The sequence below is a fragment of the Hipposideros armiger genome, unplaced genomic scaffold (genome assembly GCF_001890085.2).
Source record: "Hipposideros armiger isolate ML-2016 unplaced genomic scaffold, ASM189008v1 scaffold_620, whole genome shotgun sequence".
Lineage (NCBI taxonomy): Eukaryota > Metazoa > Chordata > Mammalia > Chiroptera > Hipposideridae > Hipposideros > Hipposideros armiger.
The window spans coordinates 587,542-611,669 of NW_017731970.1; the positions used below are offsets into that span (position 1 = coordinate 587,542).

Consider the following 24,128-nt stretch of genomic DNA (forward strand, 5'->3'; position numbering starts at 1 on the left):
GAAGCAGAGACATTTCCTAAGGTGAAAATATGTACTGTGTGTGTGCATGTATGTATGTAAAATGCAAAAGTTTAACTTCTTGAGATGCCTAAGGTGAATGAAACTGAAATAGGGAGAGAGATTAAAAATAGACATTCCAGAAAATATGGTCCACTGGTGTGGGTCATTAATAAAAAATAAGAATCGGCCATTCCATTAAACATAAATACTGCACCCACAGCCTTTCTGAAGGTTCCAAAAGTCATTCCCTTGCTCGAATAAACAAGTCCAATATCAGTCATGTCCCTGGTACTATGCTCTGCTCAGGGGTCATGAAACTAAACACAGCACAACACAGCGCAGTCCTGTTTACAAGGACCTCACAGTCTGGGGAACAGACTTGGTGACAGGTGCTGACCAGGTATGTACAAAAGGGTAAGGAGCACATAAGAGACAAGAAGACCATCTGCCTGGAGGGAGTAAGGAAAGCTTTCCACAGACGATGCCACTGAAGACGTACGGAGAAATTCACGAAATGGGATGGTGAGTGGTGGGTGTGGTTCTAGGCATAGGAGATAGCAGGAGCAAAGGCAGGGAGGTAGAAAAGTACACGGCATCTTTGAGGAATGCCAACCTCTCCAGTGCGGCAGGCATTTGACCTGTGGTGCACAGTGAGAATGGAGAAGAAGGCAAAAAGGCTGGTGAAGGAATGATGCCAAGGATGCGGAGGAAAGGGAACCCTGGTGCACTGTTGGTGGGATTGCAAATGGGTGCAGCCACTATGGAAAAGAGTATGGAGAGTTCTCAAAAAATTAAAAATAGAACTGCCTTACGACCCAGCAATTCCACTTCTGGGCATTTATCTGAATAAATCCAAAACACTAATTTGAAAACATATGTGGACCGCTATGTTCATTGTAGCATTATTTACAATAGCCAAGATATGGAAGCAATCTAAGTGTCCATCGATAGATGACTGGATAAAGATGTAGTACATATATACAATGAAATATTACTCAGCCACAAAAAAAGAAATTTTTCCATTTGCAACAAAGTGGATGGACCTAGAGGGTATTATGCTAAGTGAAATAAGTCAGACTGACAAAGACAAATACCATATGATCTCACTTATATGTGGAATCTAAAACAAAAAACAAAAAAAATTAAATGAACAAATAAAATGGAAACAAACTCATAGATACAGAGAACAAACTGATGGATGCCAGATGGGTGAAGGGTTGGAGGGTGGGTGAAAAAGGTGAAGGATTAAGAAGTACAAATTCATAGTTAGAAAACAGTCATGGGATGTAGAGTACAGCATAGAAAACATTGTCAATAATACTGTAATAAATACATATGGTATCAGATGGGTACTGGACTTATCAGGTGATCAATTTGTAAGGTACATAAATGTCTAATCACTATGTTGTACACTTAAAGCTAATATTCTGTGTTAACTGCAATTGAAAAATTAAGAGACAATATAATTCTAACAGCTATGTATGATGTCAGAGCGGTAGGAGATTGGGAGGAGGGTTATCACTCTGTGAGGGGTGTAAATGACTATTACATTGTTTTGTATACCTGAAACTAACAAAAAAAAGAAGCTATAATAAAGTAAAATAAAAAATAATTTTAAAAAATTTTTAAAGGAATAATGTAACGCTAAGCAATCTGAATTTTAATCTGTAAGAAATGAGAATCCCCTGAAGGTTTTTAAGCTGGAGGGTGATGTTAACCTTAGTTAAGAAAGGCAATCCTGGGAAGTGTGAGGGATGGACTGATAAGCAGGTAGATCAAGACTGGAAGATCAATTAGAACGCTAAGGATAACACAACCAAGAGCTGAATTAAAGCAGTGGGGATTAAACCAGAAGGCAATGTGAGAGTAGGAAGGATATCTGATGCCATTATATCCAATTTAGGCAGCTTGCAGGCTTCTAATTATTCTGAGTTGGAACATACTGAAGGTATCACTCTGTGTACCTCACAAAATTACTGTGGGGAAGAAGTCAGGTAAGGTTGTGAAAATGCTTTGAAAACTGCAATGCACTGTATAATGTACAATGTATATTGACATAATGGAACCCTCCCCTTTTAAAATCACGTTTCTCTTTCTTTAAGCCACATTAAATATTTTTGGTAGGCAAGACTAGGAAAAAAATGTTTAGTGAGGTGGGTCCTGATAGCCCTATAGACAAGTAGGTAAAGTAAACCAGTTTGCAAGATTTTCCAGTTCCCACAGAAACCCCCCAAAAGCCAAAAATATTTCAAAAGATGGGCAGCCTTCTAATTTCATTTGAGTTGCTGCATATTGGAGAAGGTACAGAATCCCATTTCTGTTATCTGGTTCCTATGAAGAGCACTGGGGAATGCAGCTTAGGGACTGTCCCATTTATTTTATTGCAATTTTTAAAATAAAATTTTATATACAGTGGTGCCAAAAAATGTATACACATTTTAAGGAAAACTATATTAAAATTGTAATACTCGATATACACCAATAACAAAAGATGAATACAAGTCACATTTGACTTCTCCAATTACAAGAGGTGCTCAAAGTGGTTACCATCAGCATCCAGACACTTCTGATTACGGCAAACTACTGCTTGAGCAACGTTGACCAGTGTTCACTTGTGTACATTTTTTTGGCACCCTTGGTATTTACATGTACAATATGATAATTTGATATACATAGTGAAACAATTACTACAGTTAAGCTAACACATCTTCTCCTCACATAGTTACCCTTTTTTTGTATGTGATGAGAGCACCTGAAATCTACTCTCAGTAAATTTTTACCTTCAATACAATATTATTAACCACTTACTCATTCTGCATAACTGCAACTTTGTGCCCTTTGACCAACTTCTCCTCTGCCCCATATTTTGACTTTCCGGCCTTGCTCATGTAACGCTAGGCCTGGGCAAAACTAGGTACTTCCTACAGAAGGGAAGCTGAAGCTACTCAGAGAGACACGATGGTTAGTCCCAGTCAAGACTGAGAGGGTGGTGACATGACTACGGATCTCAGAACCACTTTAGAGTGCTACAAAGAACCTAATTCCTCAGCACACGCAGGATCAGATGATGCCATTAAATTATTATATGGGAGGTCTCCTAGAAGATATACAGAGAAGATGACATCTCTATACACCAGCCTAGGTTTATACAATCATATCCACAACCAAGAAGAGACAAGGTTGAGCAATGTTAATTATCCGCCATTTGTCACGTGAAGACTGAACAAGGATTGTCAATTCCCACAAAAAATATGGAAATATTAATACCTTTTATTTTCATATCTTCATACATAACCTACATGAATATATAGAAATCATATATAATATATAAAATAATCATATATTTCATATATAGAAATCACATTTTAAAATACTCAGTAGTTCTTATATTTTACATTAGAATTCATCAATAGGTGTTTTTTGAGGAGTTTAGTAATCCCATGGTAAACTTTTAAAAACACCAATGCCCTGGCCCCACCCTCAGAAATCCTAATCTAATGTTCCAGGGTGGGCTGACCCATCAGATACTCTTTTATAAACCCACCTAGGTGATTCTAATGTGCAGCCACGGTTGAGATCCACTGTTTTGGCCTGATACATAGACAAATATATGATAAAAAAGAAATGCTGTGGTGAGGAAAAATTCTAAACGCAGCATTCTCAGAATGTTCCATCTGTCTTGAAATGTTCCTTTGGTTTTCTTTTTTTTTAATTAAAGTTTATTGGGGTGACAATTGTTAGTAAAGTTAAATATGTTTCAAGTGTACAATTCTGTAATACATCATCTATACATCAAGTTATGTGTTTGCCACCCAAATATAAAATTGTAGAACCATAAAATGGCTGGGGCAACATCAAGATTTCTAGGAGGCAAGTACTTAATTCTCAAACAGGACTTGCTATACTACCCTCACATACTGGTAGGAACCATATTACAATTCGCTGTTTTCTTTTTGTTTTCTCTTTTAAGCAGCTTCATTGCTCTGATAAAGACAATACATGCCTATTGTGAAATATTCAAATAGATAAAAGCAATATGGAAAAAATAAAAAGCCTAAACTTTTCACCACTCAGATATGATTTTTGACACGTGGTAAACATCCTTCTAGAAATCCAAGCGTGAGTGCACACACACAAATGTTACCTGTCACACTATATTATATAAACTGCAGGGTTTTTTCTAAAAAAACTCAGCAGTATTATATGGCCAAATATTTGCTAATAAATACAAACTTATAAAATAAATTTTAAGGGCTGCATATTAACTATAAATTTATGTAGGTTATTTTTAATGTCTTATGGGTCCTCAGTACTCTTTTGAGAACCAACTGATTTACTTGCAATTCTCTGAACTATAGCAATATCAGAACAAAATTATATATAATTGTATTTCTATATACTAGGGAATATAATTAGAGACCAAAATTTTAAGAAGAAAATAACTTTCCCCCAAATGAATTCCTTAGGTATAAATCTAACAAAACAGGTACAAGACCTGTATGCTGAAAAGTACAAAATGCCAATTTAAGAAAAAAAATCTAAATAGATGGAGAGACATATCATATTCATGGATGGGAAGACTCAACATAAGATGACAATTTTTCCCTAAGTACTTACATAGATTTAACACAATTCCAATAAAAATCCCAGCAGGATTTTTTTGTTGTTGTTGATAAAGATAAGCTGACTCAAATTTATATGGAAAGGCAAAAGAACTGGGATAGCTAAAACATTTTTGAAAAAAATAAAATGGAGGAACACATTATATAAGACTTACTATAAGGCTACAATAACTAAGGCTGTGGTGTTGGCAAAGGGATAAACACAGAGACCAATGGAAGAGAACAGAGGCTCTAGAAACAGACTCATGTAGTAAGTCCGCTCAGATGGTTTTTGACAAGGGTGCAGAAGCAATGCAATGGAGGAACAACAGTCTTTTCAGTAAGTGGTGTTGGAACAACTGAACTCAGGTAGACCCCCCCTTCCCCCCAAAAGAACCTTGTCCTAAGCCTCACGCCTTGTATAAAAATTAACTCAAAATCATTGTGAAACATTGGAATGTAAAATTTGAGTTTTTAAACATGAGACCAAAAGCATAATCTATAAAAGAAAAAAACTGATACACTGGACCTCGTCAAAATTAAAGTTCTGTTTTATGAAAAACATACACCACTAAGAGAATGAAAAGACAAGCTATATAGACTGGGAGGAAATATTTGGAAATCATATATCCAACAAAGGACCTGCCTCTAGACCATGTACAGAACTCAAAACCCAACAGCAAGAAAACAAACAATCCAAAGGAAAGACGGGGGAAAACTTGGGACACTTGACTAAAAAGGATATGAGGATGGCAAATAAACACATGAAAAGATGTTCAACATCACTAACCATCAGAAGAAATACATATTGAAACCATGATGAACTACCACCCGCACCTATTAGAATGGCTAAAATAAAAAATACCAACGGTACCAATTGCCGAGGAAGATGCCCAGAAACTGGAATTCTCATATGCTGCTGGTGGGAATGAAAAATGGTGCTGTTACACTGAAAAATAGTTTGGCAATGTCTAAAAAGGGTAAATGTACACTTACCATATGAGTCAGCAATTCTATCGCTGGGTATTTATCCCAGAAGAATGAAAATTTATGCGCACACAAAAACCTATACACAAATGTTTATAGCATCTGAATTCATAATTGCCCCAAATTGGAAATAACCCAAACACTTTTCAATGGGTGAATGGATCAAACGGATACATCCATACAATGGAATAATACTCAGCAATAAAAGAAATGAACTAAGTGAAAGAAGACAGTCTCAAAGGCTGCATACTGTATGATTCCACTTCTATGACATTCTTGAAAAGACAGAACTATAGTGATGACAACAGATCCGTAGTTGCCATAATTAGAGATGGGAAGAAAGGTGTGAATATAAAGGAACAGCAAGAGGTAGTCTTGGGGGGACAGTGGGACTATTCTGTATCCTGATTGTAGTCGTGATTACATTAATCTATACATATGCTAGGATTTATAAAATAACCAATTGCTATAGGCATGGATAGGTTAAAATGGGTGCACATTTGAATATAGGAAAGTTAAGTTATCCTTTTAAGTGGCTCAATATCTAGGTCTCATTTCTAGAATGCTGGAGTGGTGAATATAATTACTTGAATGCTGGAACCTCTGCTCGTGCTTTTGGGGTTCTTTTGTCTTCATGACTCACTGAAAGAAAGTAATGAATTGAAGATATGACTTAGTTTTCTTTCAAATCCTCAGAGCTAAAATTTTTCATGCGATGAAGCTCCAACGGAAATGTTAAAATTTTTCTCCATTTCTCGTTTCTTTGGGAGAAATTGTCCTTAGAATTTCATTTTATATTCACACAGATTGAGTACCTACCCACTCCTAGCTAAGAAAAGAATTACACGGTACAAAGTTTCAGTTTGCACATCTCTGGGAATGGCAGCATTTCAGTATGGTGGGTCCCAGGTGGAAGACAATGCCACAAAGTATAACACTTTGTAAGCAAAAGTGGTATGAACTGAACCAACACATGATAGATGAGGCTAGCATTATGAATGCACGTATTTTAAAAGTGTAACTCAAAGAAGTAGCACAAGGGAATTGTGGGAAGGGGGTGTGGGTGATGGAAGTGTTCTATATCTTGATTGTAGTAGCAGTTATAAAACTCTATGCATTCGTCAACACTCATACAACTGTACACACAGCAAAGAGTAAATTTTACTGTGTAAACTTTAAAATACATTTTCAAAATGCAACCAATACCACCCCCACAAAATGTAACATGCTCAATGTCGAATACTTGGACAACAGAAATATGATGTTATATATACCACAGACCATTCAAGATAATGGATTGTAATGTACCAGAGTACAAAACGTTCATTGATATGGCTTCAGATACTACACTGGAAATAACCTTCAAGAAACCACCAGGTTAAGAGGTTTGACATATCAATAAAAGAATAGCCACTATAAACGGAAGACTTAAACTTAAACTACTCCTACTTTTTCCACCTACATGCCTGCGTGAAGCCAAATCTTCTTCATATACTTCCACCAAAACAAGAAAACTCTATATCATAATAGATTAGATGCAAAAGCAGGTATGAGAATCCAGCGGACTTTTAAGACAGACATCAAAAGAGATTTGCAAAAATGCAAAGCAATGCCAGTGTTCTTAAATTATATAACTTTATAATATGCAGTTATTTCTTAAAAATATTTGTTGTATAGGTTTATTGCTACTTACAATGGGTTAATACTTTGTAAATGCCTGTTTTAACTTATAATCAAGCAAAGATGAATACATATACCTCACATAAACAAAAACTCTTTGACATCCTCAATAACGTAAGAGTGTCCAGGGTCCCACAGACTAAAAGGTTTGAGAACCACTGTACTATGTATTATTGTGTACATTCCTCAAAACGAGACTCCATTTTGCTGTGAAATATTAAGCAGGTCTTTCCTGACTTTAGCTTCTCCTTTGATCTCTGTTTACCCATCAATTCCTGAAAGGAGCTCTTGAATATCACTAGATGGAAAGCTGTAGCTGAGGGGCACGATTCTCAAAAGATTACCTGTGATTTCATTTACATGTTTTCTAAATCCTTAGTATACACATTGATATAAATCCTGGGCAGCTTTGGTATTTTTTTCCTGCCACGATTCTTGAACATTCTTTGCTGGTGGTTTGGAGACCATAGGCCTGCTACACTAGGCTCCTAAGAGCTGGGCTGGCAAATCATCTAGGTTCCCATCAGACAAGCTTCTCAAACAGCCAGGAGCCCCAGTACCTGTGTAGCCTGAACGAGGCCAGGGACCTTTCCAGAAACAAGCTGGATGATGTACTTCACAAAATCACCTTCCCTGAGAGTTATAATATGCTGGAGCATAGTTAAAAACAAACAAAAACATCTGAGGGAGTGCCCAGAGTCAGATGAGTTTTGAACCAGGACAGAAAGTACCACATTGCTCTTCAAAACCAAGCTAACACCAACACATGACAAGTGTTGATAGGAGCATACGGTAAAGCCACTCCTGATTTACGTTGAGCACAAAACAAACTAACACCCACCAATGAGACAATACTGCCACTCTACTTTTTATTAGTAGTAATAGCATTATTTTCGGGAATCTAGGTTTTTGAGAAATTTTCTATGGTGTCTCGGAAGGGCAGCGGAATTAACTCCCTCCTGAACAGAAATATGGTTATTACATTTATCACAAGACTAAGCTAGGCAGGGCGATCTGGAAATTCATATCTGTAACTGTCTGCAAAGGTCCAAATGCCACATGTGAACCATAATGTACACTTTTTAGGCACAGCAAACATGAGAGAGAGCTGTAGTCTGAGGCGCTCTCCTCCCCTCTCTCGTTTACATGTGCAGCAGAGAACGAAGAGTTCCATTTTGCTCCTTGAAGTCAAGGTCAACAGTGTGAAAAATCTCACTTCTGAAAGGTTAAATGAAATCTGTTCTGGTTCAATTTCTTACTCTACTACAAGACAGCAGCTCTAGGTGACGGGAGTTAGGCCTGAAGTTGAGTTTTTCCTAAATACACAAGAGTAGAGAAATCAAACTGAAGAAAGGAATTCTATAGTTTTGGCACAAGCAGTTTTCTGTTTTTACCCACTTGTTTTCAGATATTTGACAACTCTTATGGCATTCCCTCAGCATTTCAAAGAACCTCCAATTTTCCCTTTAGAAGAGGCGAACCGTATCATAAACTGCTGAAACCCCGGGCTTCCCGTCAATGGCTGAACTAGTCCATTGCTAGGTGGCTATAATCAACATTCGGGACTCGTGCCCCAGCCAGCCTCATGGCCTGACCTAGCTTGTAATGCCAATCCCACAGGTCTGGTGGCATCCTATTGAAAGAGTGACCATAGCGAGGATGGCAAGCAACATGTTATTCCATACACGGTGGTCTCATCATAGATGACGTGCAGAATTCTGGACTAGAGACCTCAAGTACGGTCATGGTCCTGATGTCATTGTTTGTGACCTGGGATTGTGGCCTGATAGGACCAACCTCTCAGAATAGTGTGAGCTCATTCAATAACTTTTTCCAGAGAACCTACAGGCTAGGCACAGACAGTCCTGGGTGCTGGCCTCGAGGGAGTGACAGCCTTGACCTTTCCTCACTTTCAGCCACAGCCCCGAGCTGCCCTGGTTAGTCCTTTCCTAAGGCTGACTGTGAGAATGTATTCACCACCACGAAAAGGAAACTCCCATACTGGCAGACTGTAGCAAAGGCCACAGGGAAGCACAGCACAGTGTGGCATTGCTGATGGGATGGCACAGGGAAAGCAGCAAGGCGACGAACACCTCTAGATGGACACCAGGAAAAGACCGGGGCAGCAAGGCCCCAGCCCAGCTCGGAAACTCTGGGGGTTCTAAGCACAACAAAGAACACATCTACTGCTATACCATACCGGAATAATGGGTGTTAATAATAAGTGCCCTGTAGGCACTTTCTAAGCCCTTTAACTGCAGCATCCTGTATAGTTCTCCTTCCACCTTATGTGGCAGGTACCATTATGTCATCATTTCATAGGCTATGAAACTGCGGCTTGGAGAAGCTCAGGAACTAGCCCAAGGTACAGATCTGGTAAGAGACTAGACAGGAATTCTGACCTTGGTGTTGGAGCACAAAGCCTCAGTCTATCATGAGGTCAGCAGTGGCTGGTCTGAAAATCAACATAACTGACTGCTAAACTCTCAGAACATAAGGGCAGGACAAGCAAGGACCATGGCTATAAATGCCTCCACCTCTGACCGAAAACTCAGCAGGGTGAATATGCATATGTGGGGAACGGCATGGCTCAACCTCAGATCTTGCAGGTAGCTCCAGGGTCAGTCCCCAACAGTCAACACTGTTCCCTCAGGTCAGGCCACCTCAGAATTGGGTGTGGGTCCCCTATTAGTTCCTCACAATCATGCTCTAGTTCTGAGCCTCCCCAAACAGATTCCATGCAGTAAGGTTTAAGATGAAGTGAAATCAAAGATAAAGAGGTGTGTGATAAATATAGAGAGGCCAAGTACATGTTGGTCATTCCGTCAAGGATAAAAGTCAGCTGGCATATAAGGCTGTTTCTGATCCAATCTGCTTATTAGATCTCCTTTATAACAGCTAATATCCATACCATGATATAAGCTGCTTGTGTAGAATATGTGGCTGACATGTTTTAGGGCATTGGACTTGACCTGTTGCTCACTTCCATTTGTTCAACAGTAAAGTTACTTATAATGAGATTCTCCTCCAACCATCACCAGGTCCCTTGTTTCTTAGTTTTTCTGTGAGAACCCACCATGGCATAACACCAAATCTTCTACCTGACTCAAAATCGGCTTGTTTGATAGCTGTACATAAGAAAAATCAGCCCTTCAGTAATAAAAAACACACCAACCCACCATCCATGGGCCCCAGTTTTCGAATACTACATTTGAAAAAATGCAACTGGTGTCTGCGGTGTTCATTTATGCTTAGCTCAAGTAGTGTGAAACAAAAAGAAATGGTGTGAAGCAAAAAGAAATGCTAATTCTCAATTATGTTCTTTTGTTTTATTTTAATAAGATTTAGCATGAGTTCCACAGATTCCTAAAGAAGTGCCCCTCCTTCAAGCACCGTCGGGCAGCATGGCTTGCGCTGCCTCTGACGCTAAATGGGTGGGATAGATATCTATTGCTTCCTTGCATGCCTTTTGTACCACTTATAATTATGCTGTTAAGAGTCTTTACAAAAAAGAAACCCAATTTATTCTTCTTCCATGTTCTAAATATAAATGCAGAAGCAAGGAAATAAACAATAATCCCAAAAGAGCTCACAGTTTAAACTAGTTTCAACCAATGTACCTGTGAGGCTACCGCATATTGCAACCTATCACCTACAAACTGTCAGCCCACATCACCACAGGTAAGAAATGAGAAATTTTGAGGGTTATTGAACACCAAATATTTACAGCAGAACAGGAAAACAGTCACTCAACATCACGGCATGGCTCGAACACCCATGCAATGGGCTTTGTACTCAACTACCAACAGCCAACTACACAACAGAGCTGTGACCAGCCTGCTGCACTGCTACACTAGAGAAATGAAAAGGCAATTGAAATCAGAGTGGCCTGTCAGTGGTTTACTCTGGCGCGGTGGGGGGGGGCGGGGCGGGTAGGAAGCCCATCTCTAACCTATCAGATTTAATTACCAATTGAGTTCTGTGAATTCCTAAAGAAATGATACTTCGTCAGTCACCGTTGGGCACCATGGATTGTGCTGCCTGTGATGCAGAATGCGCATGTATTTTGGTGGAGCAAATATTTTTAGCAACACTCCACACTGCCCTCCTTGCAGTTTTACTAAAAGCTAGCTCCAATTCTGTCTCTGGCTTAACAATACTATGTTTGGTGGTTATTCGTTTTGTCATCAAGGAAGGCATATCCATTCCAAAATTAAGAAGTGGGCTTTTTCTTCTTCTTTTTTTTTTGACAAATCTGAAAAAACAAGTTTAACTTGGATTCTTCATATACTAAAAAGAATTCCCACTCCACTTCCCGGACGTATGCCATCGTCCAGCTGCGGGTCGGCATCATTGGTCAAATGCTCCCTTCTCCACATGTGAGAATAAGAAGATCTCTGCATCATGAGGCTAACTGCACACAGACACCGGACATTATTTTTGGAATCCCTCATAAAAGTGGGCCCAAAAGAGCTTTTCAAACAACGTGGCTTATGTCACAATTACCATACTAAGAAGTAAAAGAAAAAAATTCAGGGAGAGAGCAGGGGGGAACAAGAGCTAGGCATCCACTTTCTTTGCCATCTTATATTGTTAGAGATCAACTCTTGTATCAGGAAAATGAGAGGATGTTCATGCATGATATGATTTTTGCATCATGATAAAAATATTTCTGGTCAGTGCTTCTGCCTGATACCCCACTGGGGGAGAAAACAAATTAAGGTTATAAAATTGCAGAGAGGCATGTATTGAAATCAACAGCAATCACTGATGTAAAATATAGAAGACAGAGTGACAAAGGGCTTTGTCAATGCTTTCATCACCTTAAAATCCTGTGGAATTTTGTGTTAGCCCAAGAAATCTTGTATACCACTAATAAACTTTCTGGCCACATGACAGCAGTATTAAAAAAACATTTAGGGCCGGCCGAGTGACGTGATGGTTAAGAGCTGGCTTGGGACGCCAGAGGGCCCCGGTTTGGATCCCACATATGAGGGCCAGTGACACTGCCCTCTACAGCTAACATGCTGAACAACAGCTCAACCTGGAGCTGGGCTGCTGTGAGTCGCCGGCGACGGCATAGGCTGCAGCCCCTGTGGCAGTGGGTTGCCATGGGCTACCGTATGTAGCCAGCAGCCAGCGTGAGCGGCCAGCAGCCGCAGTGAGCAGCATCCAGAAGCCGGCGACTGATGTGCCTCGCCCGGGAAGAGCGCAATGATGGTGCCAACTTGGGCCAGTGAAGCAACGTCCTCCACAACTAGACTGAAGAACAAAACGACAGCAACTTGTCTGTTCCCCTTCCCCCAATTCCCCATCACTGTTCCCATCCCCCCAATTCCCCAATAAAAATCTGTTTAAAAAAAACAAAAAACATTTAAACAAAAACCATCAGAGGGTAGGGGGGAGGGGGTGGAAGATGAGGGTAAAGGAGATCAAATATATGGTGATGGACGGAGAACTGACTGTGGGTGGTAAGCACACAATGTGATGTATAGATGATGAATTACAGAATTGTACACCTGAAACCTATGTAACTTTGCTAACAATTGTCACCCCAATAAACTTTAATTAAAAAAAAAAGAAAAACCCAGAAAGCATAGCCTTAATTTGTTGGTTCCTTTGGTTACTAAACGTTAAAATGCACACACTGCTGAGAGCAACGGGCTGCGGCACAGATCACAGGCAAGACACTGAAGAAAGAATAGCCCCTGTCCTCAGAAAGCTTACTTCAGGAAAATTCTCAGATTGTGAAACCAATATCAAATTTCTAAGGAATTCAACCACCAATTTCTGGTCCTTGCAACTAATCAACGTTTATCATATGCATACACATGGCACTGTCTAGCTGTTCACTATTCATTTTTCTACAGAGGGCCAGCAATATCTCTATGTTTAAGAATCACAGCGATGTGCTCTGAGTAATGCATCTTTACAAGTGGCTAGAAATACTGCAAGGCTGGTGAGGAATACATTTTGCCCTGTAGGAACACTCTAAAACCTGCATCAGCCATCTATGAGAATTTAGGAGCATATTTTAGTTGACTATCCACCTTTAGAAAGGGATGGCTCTTTAAGTATTGAAATGAAGGTTTAATGTACATTATAACTAACAGGACTTGAGATGAAAGGAACTGACCCACTACCCTGCTCCCAGGTACCAAGAGGGTCAGGTTTCCCATTGATGAGCAAGTCTTTGGGGTAGGCAGCATTCCAATCTCAGACTCTCTTCTGCGGCTGCTTCATGGATGGCTGAGGGGAACACTTCAAAAATGAACCAGCTAAACAAACTTCCCAGCAGCACTTGACAGAGCTACACCTATTCTTCCCATTTCCAAAGCAGTGGAGAATTAATTACCAGTTCTATGGATCTATTGTAAGTATAATAGACTAAAGAGCTATCACAGACACATTTATTGTAAAAGCACAATCCCAAGAGTGTCTAGTGGAGGGCCAAAACGATTAACACAAATGCTTTGTCAGATCAAAGATAAAACCTGCACCGCCCAATTGAGGAATGAATTAGAACAGTGGGTTATCTTTCAAATTAACCAGGGCAGTTAGTGAAGAAAATTTCATGAAAGTGTAATTCTTAGCCTTTGTGAATCCACACAGCAGGCATTCTGCCAGCTGACAAGATGATGAAATTTTCATGCTTAAAAAAAGCCCTCTTCATTTCCCAATTTAGATTAGCTAGTGTTTCTCTCAGTGTGTGTGTGTGTGTGTGTGTGTGTGTGTGTGTTTTTCTGGAGCAGTATTTAAGGGGAGGGGGAACACATATCCATTTTTCACTGTAAAACTGAACCTTTCAAAAAATATCCCTAAAAGCTTAGGGACATAGTCTTTAAACTGGCTTTTTATGATTTTCAAAAAACTAACAGTTCAATTTTAACTTTGTACAGAGGAACCAACAAGGGGCAGGGCACAAAATCGACTTTGAATTAGAGCTTTCTGTGCTACCTCAATGCTTCATCAAATCTCGGGATAAAGCACTAGAGTTGTTTTCCTCCTAAAGAAATTAATATAATACCTAGAATATCCTGCTTGGTCCTTTTGGTATTTCTATGTATACTGAAATTTAAATGTTCTAGGAAATGAAAATTCAAGGGATACAATCATTACTGTATATATAGAGAAAAAAGCATTTCCTCTCCTATTAAAAGCACCAGTATTAAAACATTATATGATAGAGTCTCAGATACATAAAGTTTTTAATGTTTGTTATATCACATTTATTCAGTCAGTACTATTTATTCATGACATCAAAGTACAGAATATGTGATATACTTTTTGGAAAGAAAAGTGGTGTAGAAGTATACTTTGTGACTGTAAACTTCTGTCCCTAGTTCCTGACATCCTGATTTCTTGGTGAGCTAGAACTATGTTCCTTCCCAGGTTACAATGTTTGGTCAAGTACCATACTCCTCCACTTCCTAAAGCCCCTTTACAGAGATGCCTTCCTTTCTCAATGCAGGCTGTATTTTCCCTGTGGAGATTCTAAGACTGAAATGAAAAAAAATATGGAGACTCTTGCTCTCAGTCTACTAACAACTTTTATGTCCAGTGGGTAGTATTTTCTAACTTGCAAAATAGGAGGAAACCCCTTTGGTCATTAGCTTCAGAGAACAGTCAATCTCAGTACAGGCACACCTTGGAGATATTGTGGGTTTGATTCCAGACCACGGCAATAAAGCAAGTATCACAATAAAATAAGTTGCAACCTTTTTGCTGGTGGAGGGTCTTGCCTTCAATTTGTAAAAAACACAACACCTGTGAAGCCCAGCAAGGTGAAGTGCAATAAAACGAAGTGTGCCTGCACTTACTACCAATATCCTTGCTCCAGTCCGCTTGGTGCATTCATCTCCAGCCGGACTGCCATCACTATGGTACAGCACACTGAACTAACTCTAAACACTGTCACCTGAGGAACAATAAAAAAAGAAACTCGACGCCATGTCCCTCTACCTGCAAAAGTTAGTTTAAGTCTGGGGGGAGGAGGAAAGTGTACAGTCTACCAATGAAGTAAAACCTAGAGGTGCATGAGCTTTCTGTATAAAAGCTCTGACCTTGAGACTATCTGAAACATTTGTTCAGCATGGGGCCATGAAAAGTACGATTAATGGATTTCTGTCTCTCCCATCTAATCGCATGTGACTAATATCAGAAAGTAGAAAAATAGGTCCCTAATACTGAGGACGGTCATATCAATTTGGATATTTGGATATTTTAATTAGAAATCTCTTAGGAAAGTCAATCAAGTGGGCAGCAACTACAGGAAAACTGTTACTTGTGGTCAGTGAGATGTCTGGCAGACAATTGAAGCAAAATGCTATAGAAACCTTGGGTTAAATGTCTAGACCCATAAAACTAGGTTATTTACCTTAAAAAATACTCATGCAACCACTACTACCACCACTACCACCACCACCACCATCACACACACACACAATAAGGTTAGAAATCCATCTTTCAGTTAGGGCATACATCTGACTATACAGATCGTTTTTCTGCCTATTCCCAACATAGTCAAAACAGATTGTTCCTTCTTATAGAAGGAAATACATGAGTTTCTTCTAGTATTAACATTTCCATGGTGAAGATTTTGATAGACTAAACAGAGAGAGAAAACTCGGAATTCTTCCCAAGAGCCAAGAATCATGGTCTGCTCACTGAGGTCTGTAAATGAGGAGCTGAATAGTTTTGATTTGGGCTCTTCATGCTAAATAAAGGCCTAGCATTTCATGTGCTGAACATTTCATCTACTGCGCAATGTGAACCCACAGATAAGCTTTATTCCCATCCAACTGTTCATTAAGTACAGTGCAGTATTATTCACTAAAATGTTTCAGATTTCCCAAAATGTAGTCATAATTATTATTTAAAAAATATCTTCAGATAAACCTACTTGGGTTTTTTTTTTTGATAAACACAATTATACTCCAAAATCACAAATACTCTAACTCTGTTTTTACTCTTCATCCTAATGATCTAATAGTCAATTTTCATTGAATGAGATCCATTTTAAAGAAGAAAATGTTATGTTACATGCTAACTAACATATAAGTAGAAATTACAGAAAAATATTGATCAGAGTCGTGGGTCTTAGCCAATAGAACCTGAGCATTTTTGGAAATGCCTTGCTAATGCAGCTTCTTTAAATAAGTTACAGTCAACTTTCAAGTAATAGAAATTTTGCTTAGATGACAAATGACATAATGAAACAGTAAGAAAAATAAAATGGGAACCGTGGAGTTTTCTATTTTAATTTTTGAAGAGAAAAAAACTCATTCATACGAAATGTTCTAAAAACAAAACAAAAACTTTGAAAAAAGCCTTCTTTCTAACAGGTCATTCACTGTTCTGGCATTTTTACTCTATATTTAAAAAATTAGACATTGTCTTTAAAATGCCAGACAAACTGCATTTAAATTTAAAAGATGTTTAGTTCTATTTTCTGGGACAACTAAGCTACGAAATGGTTTCGATTACCACATAAACACAAAGTGTTAGCTAGCGGGCAATTCATTCAAATCACCACACAAGATATTATGCCTCTATTTGACAAAGATAAACAATATTGATTTTCCGTCCTCTGTCCAAACATCTGAGTGACCATTTCATTTCAACTTACTTATTAGGTAACAATAAACTTAAATCATTTTCTGCTTATATTCTCATTTTTCCTTAAAAGCGAAAATTTCACTGTTTAAAATATTCCTCATTAATGAGAGATGGAACGCCCAAAAGAAAATCAAGTCATTTTCCTCCCAAGTCTTTTCAAAATGTTTCAGTTTCATAAAAAACCAGGAATTAAAAACCACAGAGTTTTGTTTTAAAACAAGTACCAAACCTAAATAAAGTTGTGCATGTAAGAAACTCATTATGGATACTTACTTCATAGTATTTCTTAATGCAACGTCTAATGTCCAAGATCAGTTTGTTGTTCAGCTGTACCATAAAGTTCAGGGGTGAATCCTTACAGTTGATGTTACTGCAACGATACAAGCTGGGCTCCATATCGGTTCCCTATAGATGTCAAGACAGACGAGTACACAAAAGGTTACAAAAGGTTTCTTGTGCTTAGAAACTTACACGTTGTTCTGGGTGTACAATATTCTTAATTCATTTTATTGGTGAGTGTTTAACCCTATTTTCTCAATGCTTTCCTCCCAAAGATCCCCTTAGTCACACATGTCTTCCTGTCTTTTGCCACCATCATAACGGAGTACAAAGTCAAAGGGAAAACCCTAAAATCACTTTTTAAAGAACATTCAATATATAATAGACTCTATGGATAAGTTAATTTGCTGGTGAAAATACCAGTGAAGTCATGTTACTGGAAATAGACATCCTTTTTAGACATATTAATCAAAATTTGAAATTCACATTTAATTCATTTCAAACTTGGATAAAGTAGGAGCACTAATGACATTAGTTTGCTTTCATATTGTCAACTTAATTTTAAGAATAAAGCCTAAAAATTAAGTGTTACACCACAAAGCAATCACTTATTGTCACCCTAGCAGATCTAAAATTTCTGCAACGCAGCCCCCATGAAATGTATTTGGGGGAGGGGAGGCAAGAAGAATAGAAAGTTGAAAGAATTAATTATTAGTAGTTAGAGAAAATGTCTTGTTTTCTTTTGTTTTAAGCAAAGACAAAGCAAATATAATATATAGGAAAACTGTTGGGGTTTCTGGAGCATTTGTTTTCCTTCTCGATACTTAAACATCTTGGTTTCCTACTCCAATCTGGTACATAACCCTACCCGCCACACTAAGCAATTCCAGGTGGAAGAGATTTCAGAGCTTGACATCGGTTCTTCCACAGTTAGCCCATCTGCAAGTCGTCAAGCCTCCATGCAATTAACTATCTTATTTACAGCTGTAATGAAGCAAAACTCAAGGATTTAGCAAGTATTGCTGATCTGTGTCTGCCTCTTCCTTGCACTTGCATCCAAAGACTGCTTTGTTTTGATTCAAAAAAATTCAAAACATCTGCTGTTTGTCCAAATTAACTTAAAATAATTACTTTTAATTTAGATAAAAGATGTATTTTCTTTCAGTTTCAAGGTTTTACACGGTTCTGCTGCCTACTCATTTCCAATGGCTAGTAGATGTATAACACTGCAGTGGAATCAAGTAAATTGGCCACGTTTCAAGTTCTGATCCAAGGTCAGTGATACATTTTTTGGCTGTACTTCTTGAAAGGAATGTCTCCCTTTGACTTTTTAAATGTTTGACATGCAAAGACAGCAGAAAAGATAATCAGAGTACCTCTGTCAAAAAGGAGGCAAGTGGGATGCGTAAAGATAAACAAAAATTTTCCAAAAACACTTAGTTCCCATTAAGTTGATTTAAGATAAAGAAAAATATTGCTCCGAGTCTTAATAAATTGGGTTGGGAGTAGGGAAATACAGGTTCCTAATTAAGGAATTACAATAAAAATACTTTATGATAATGTAGATATTTTAAGAGATTCCATTTAAAAACCAAGGCCACACACTCTAGGAAGCCAAAAACAATATTCAAGTACATTCTACTAAGAGTTTTCAAGCAGAAATAAAGTAAGTTGTGAAGGCAGAATTCATATGATGCTAAAATTCGTTAAACACATAAAAGCAATGTGCACGGTTTTTTCCTTTTTATACTCACAGTGGGGAGAAAAGGCCTTTATCCTGCTTTGCTTACAAAGTGAAAAAGGAGACAAAAAGAAACAACTAACCGAACCCTCGAAGACACTATCGTAAATATTCTCAGTTCCACACGCAGGGCATGGACATTTGAATCTCTCACAGTCCCTGTATTTCTCTTCATCAGTGAGCTGTGCTAGGCCACCACGTAGATCATCATTCTCTTCCTCTTTAAGATAATGATGAACTCGAAATTGGGTGGGATCAAGTCCTATTGATGTAAAAGAAATAACAAATTCAGCATGGTATACAATTAGTTGAATTCCCTTATCCAAAAAATACCCCAAAGAAGAAAACTCACAAAAGAAGGATTTTAAATTAACACACACACACAAAACCATTTGAACTCAAGACAGAGGCTCATATCACTTGGACAAATGGCTTCTCTTTTTATGAGATTATAAATAAAACAGCATTAAAACAATGCACAAATATGCCAGTGGACATCTGGGTTTGGAAGTGACTACTTCTACAGAATGGTTTTACTATTTTCTTAAAGTTACAGTGAAAATCTCAAGTAAATGTGCACTATAAAGAAAATCTCTTAAAATCAAAGTATGACCATTAAAACTGAAAATAGAGAATAAAAATCCCATTAAAGAAAACAAGTTCACTGCTATTACAACGCCTTCAAGTGCAGACACAACTGCTAACCCTGATTTCAATGCACTGGTCGATTCCATCTTGGCCCAGTAGTTAACAGCATGTAGGTTGCAATCTAATTCAGTGGTTAAAATTCAGTAGCAGCATCTAAGGCAAAACGCGGCATGGTTTGTTAGTGTTCTGAATTCAGAAATTTAAAAAATGTGCAAAAAAAATGCATTCACACATCCTATAGGCCAAAGTGTCCCTGACAATCCTGAAACCAAATATACTTTCCATATTTCAATCAAAATGACACAAGAAATCAACTGATGCATAGTTTATGCTATCTTGTTTCCCCAAACTCTTTGAGAAAAGAAACATTTTCAGGCCAACCAATGTAATTTATCCTTGGTCAAAGCATATCTGTCAAAATCCACCATTTGAATTTACACATAATTATTCCACACTATACCTTCAAATACTTTCTTGAAAGCATCCCTTAGCAATCCCAAAGAATTCTAGGCTGTTTAGAAATCTAAGGAAAGCAATCCTATTTGTTTTAGTATAAAGGCAAATAAGTAGTATAAAACAGTCACTGAGCAAAAAGCTCAAATACCAAAAATATCTAAAAATGGTTTTGACTCTATCAATGCTACACTGGTAGGTAATCTAACAGATGTATTCAGAAATCAGTGACAAGATGCTAAATCCTATTTGGTCAATTGTCAAGTGACATCTAGTAATTATAAAAGACTTGAGGCTGACTCTGACACAGGGGAATGGTGCTAAACTAAGAACAAGACCGAGATTCGAGTCTTAGTTTGCTCACCTGTAAAATGGATACAGTACCCTGACCATGCGCTTTTGAAGTTTAAATCTGACATTAGAGGACAAACTGTTTTCAATGGTGCCTGTCATGTGGTGAACACTCCATAAATGTCATATGAATAGAAAATAAAATAGTAGATGAACTACTGAATTCAGACGACATTCATTCAAGATTATGCATTTGGAAAAATAGATAAAGCACCCGCTCACGCCAAGTTAATAGCTGCTCTTTGTAGGAATTAACCAAAGTGAATATTTCCTAACATGATGGTATGTAATAAAAACAAGAACAAAAAACACACATTCAAAGCAACTTAAAAAACTGTTCTTGACTAGTGACATAAATTACTGTAACATAGGTCACTTGGCCCCACAATTCAACATGCATTTTTATTTTACAAGTTCCCTATCCCCTAAGAGAAACAGCAAATTAGTCAAGTGTGTAGGGATATATACCCTGTCATTTAAAGACAAGGAGGGGCAGTGGAATTGAGTGAGAGACCATGCCTGCGAACGATGCCATTTCTTTTCTGTAGTGAAGGCTAACTGTTGCGAATTCCTTCAATTCTAGTTGTAAATGCAACTTTAGTCACATAATGTCTTGCTTTATTTGCAATTATGAGAAAGTAGCTTCACCTCTTCTCTGATGGCATCATTATTCACCAATTTCTCAGACTATTACTATTCAAAAAGTAAGGAAAAAGAAAAATAAGGCAGGGTTTTCCAAATGGAAAGCTTCTTTCACAACACAAAAATCAAGGAACAAAACAATGCTGGCTTTGCACGTGTACATACAAAACTGGCCGGGCTGTGATTAGAGAAGCCATGAAAGATCTTTCTAGGCCTCCCCACCAGCCAGGCCCCCTTAGTGCACCTCAGGCCAGGGGCGGGCTGCCTGCTGAGTAAGCCAACACTGGATTTGGCCTACCTTGCTACTTATGGAGAAAAGCCCAACGAGTGGCCACAAGTTATGAAAAAAATATCAGGCCTTACGAAACGTCTATTTAAACGTCCATTTCCACAAACAACCCTTATCTGCCCATGAAAATCACAAAGACAACTAGCCTAGCTCATTACTTCAGATTTATTCCCAAGTTGAATTTTTTCAAGAGAAGGGACTTCTTCATCTCAGTACTCTTGGTCATAAGTCAATGCTAAATTTTTTTAAATATAAAGGGAGAAGACATTGTAATTACCTTAAAATATTAGGTATATAATGATCCTGGAACAAATTACTTGGACACAAAAATGTCATAAAAAGTGATTTTGGGGGAGGACAATTATAAGTTCAACAGGCAAAATCACAGAGGGCTAACTTAAATCTTTTTAAGAAAACATAATGTCATGTTAAAAAATAAAGGATCACCGCTGCCCTAATTTCTTTTTTTTAAGGTCAAAATCCAGGCTTAAACAAACCCTTGGCTTATTCAACATATAAATTAATTTTTCCAAATCCTCATGAAATTGGCAATAAGCAGCTTATTTCGAAGTTTCGGGAGACTTAAAAGTTTTTCTGCTTATATATAACTCATTAAGGTTGGAGTAAAACAACAGGATAAAAGTATCCGGTGCTGCCACCTAGAGGTGGATTCTGAATGTTTAAATGTGCGGAATAGAGCTGGCTACAGAGAACTCCATTTCTAATTATTGTCTCCAAAAATTAAAGACTTTTGTCAGAAATGACATCAAAGCAAAATCTTTATAATCGCAGTTGGCATACATGCATATACACTGTATAATCAATATTAAACCACTCACCACACAGTAAGTAATCCTAAATTCCAAATTCCTTATCTCTTCTACGGAGAGCTTTCTCTGAACAATTGGCTTAAAGAAATAAACTTTATGCCCCATTTGAGAAAAGCAACTTCTACTTCTACTGGACTAGCTTTTGACAGGTGACTTTAATCATTTGGTCCGGCGCAGAATAAAAGGAGCAGCCTGCTTTGGCTTGGCACCCGTTCTCTGGAGGAATAGCAGCCATGGTTTGCCCCACAACAAGCAGAAATGATGCATGCTTTCATTCAATCCTATGACTGGTAGTGATCTAGTCACACCATTTTTTCTTGGGCTGGGGAAAGGCGGGGCGGCACAGAAGGGGCAGTGGAATAAAATTAAAATACTGTCATTTATAATTAGAAAATTTATAGGATCTCACATTATTTTCGGAACAGGATCAAAGCTCTCATGTTTCAAGAAGTATTTATAGAAAGTAACATCATAGGCATTGGGGTGGAGTTCAGCAGTGCTGTTTTTCACTTAAGATCACCATATTCTTATCATACACACCTCCAATGTCACATTTAGCAAAAAATTATTTTTCGGCCACTGTACTTTCTAACCATTGTAAACTACCTAGTTTTAGAATGTTCACCTGCCCCATTCCCAAGGAGTGTTTACACTGTTCAAAAAGCTAGTCCCAAACACAGGTAAAAGAGAGGTTAATACATTTGACCAAATACTTTTCTTCCTCTTAAAGACAAGGTCTCTATTAGTGCAACTGCAAATAACTACAGTAAAGGCAATTATATGTGTTCACACAAGGGGGGAAGAGGGAAAAATCCATATGAATGAAACTCCAAATGAGTAGACCAACTGGTATACCCAAGCAGTAGTTTGTAATATGACTCACTTAAACAACAAGGGAAGCTAATTAATGGAATCCTACTGTGGATTTGTTTTTTCTAAAAATTTCTTTTAGGAAATAAATTATTTATCTTTTACATAAATCCAGGCATTCATATATCTAGACTTCTTAGAGAACAATACACAAACTGAAAATTTAGTACGATTAAAGAAAAATACTTAATACATTTTTAAAAGGTGAATGCTACATCCGTAAAAAGCCTTGTACAAGAATATCCGACAGGTAGTTCCATTTTCAGATTTTTGAGGTGCCTCCATACTGATTTCCATAATGGCTGCACCAGCCTGCAGTCCCACCAGCAGTGCACCAGGGTTCCCTTTTCCCCACAGCCTCGCCAGCATTTGTTGTTTGTTGATTTATTGATGATAGCCATTCTGACCGGGGTGAGGTGGTATCTCATTGTGGTTTTAATTTGCATTTCCCTAATGCTAAGTGATGTTGAACATTTTTTCATATGCCTGTTGGCCATCTGTATGTCCTCTTTGGAGAAATGTCTCTTCATATCCTCTGCCCATTTTTTAATTGGGTTGTTTGTTTTTTTGGTGTTGAGTTCCATGAGCATTTTATATATTTGGGATATTAATCCCTTATCTGATATATCATTATCAAATATCTTCTCCCATTCAGTAGGCTTCCGTTTTGTTTTATTGATGGTTTCTTTTGTCTTAGGTATTTACCCAAAAAATCCCAAGACATTAATCCAAAAAAATATATGCACCCCTATGTTCATTACGGCGTTATTCACAATAGCTAAGACTTGGAAACAACCAAAATGCCCATCGGTAGATGACTGGATTAAGAAACTTTGGTACATTTACACAATGGAGTATTATTCAGCTATAAAGAAGGAAGTAGTACCTTTTGCAACAATATGGATGGAACTAGAGAACATTATGCTAAGTGAAATAAGTCAGTCAGAGAAAGACAAATATCATATGATCTCACTTATACGTGGATTCTAAGGAACTGAATGGATGGGAGAAGTGGATGGAGATAGTCTCAGAGACACAGAGGAAGAACTGAGGGTTGTTATTTGGGAGGGGGTGGGGAGGAAGGAGAGGGGAAGGGATGAGACAATACAAATTGGTAATTGCAATATGGCCTCAGGGAT

At 38.0% G+C, this 24,128-nt stretch overlaps 1 protein-coding gene across 1 annotated transcript in view; it reads right to left on the minus strand.

Annotated features, from left to right (window-relative positions):
• POLA1 (DNA polymerase alpha 1, catalytic subunit) overlaps positions 1–24,128 on the minus strand; it is a 319,056-nt gene that overhangs the window by 143,750 nt on the left and 151,178 nt on the right. Inside the window, exons 33-34 of the mRNA XM_019625246.1 lie at positions 18,990–19,168; positions 17,160–17,291 (exon numbers count right to left, since the gene is read on the minus strand). Of these exons, the coding sequence (XP_019480791.1) occupies positions 17,160–17,291; positions 18,990–19,168 (311 nt within the window). The remainder of the gene's footprint in view (positions 1–17,159; positions 17,292–18,989; positions 19,169–24,128) is intronic.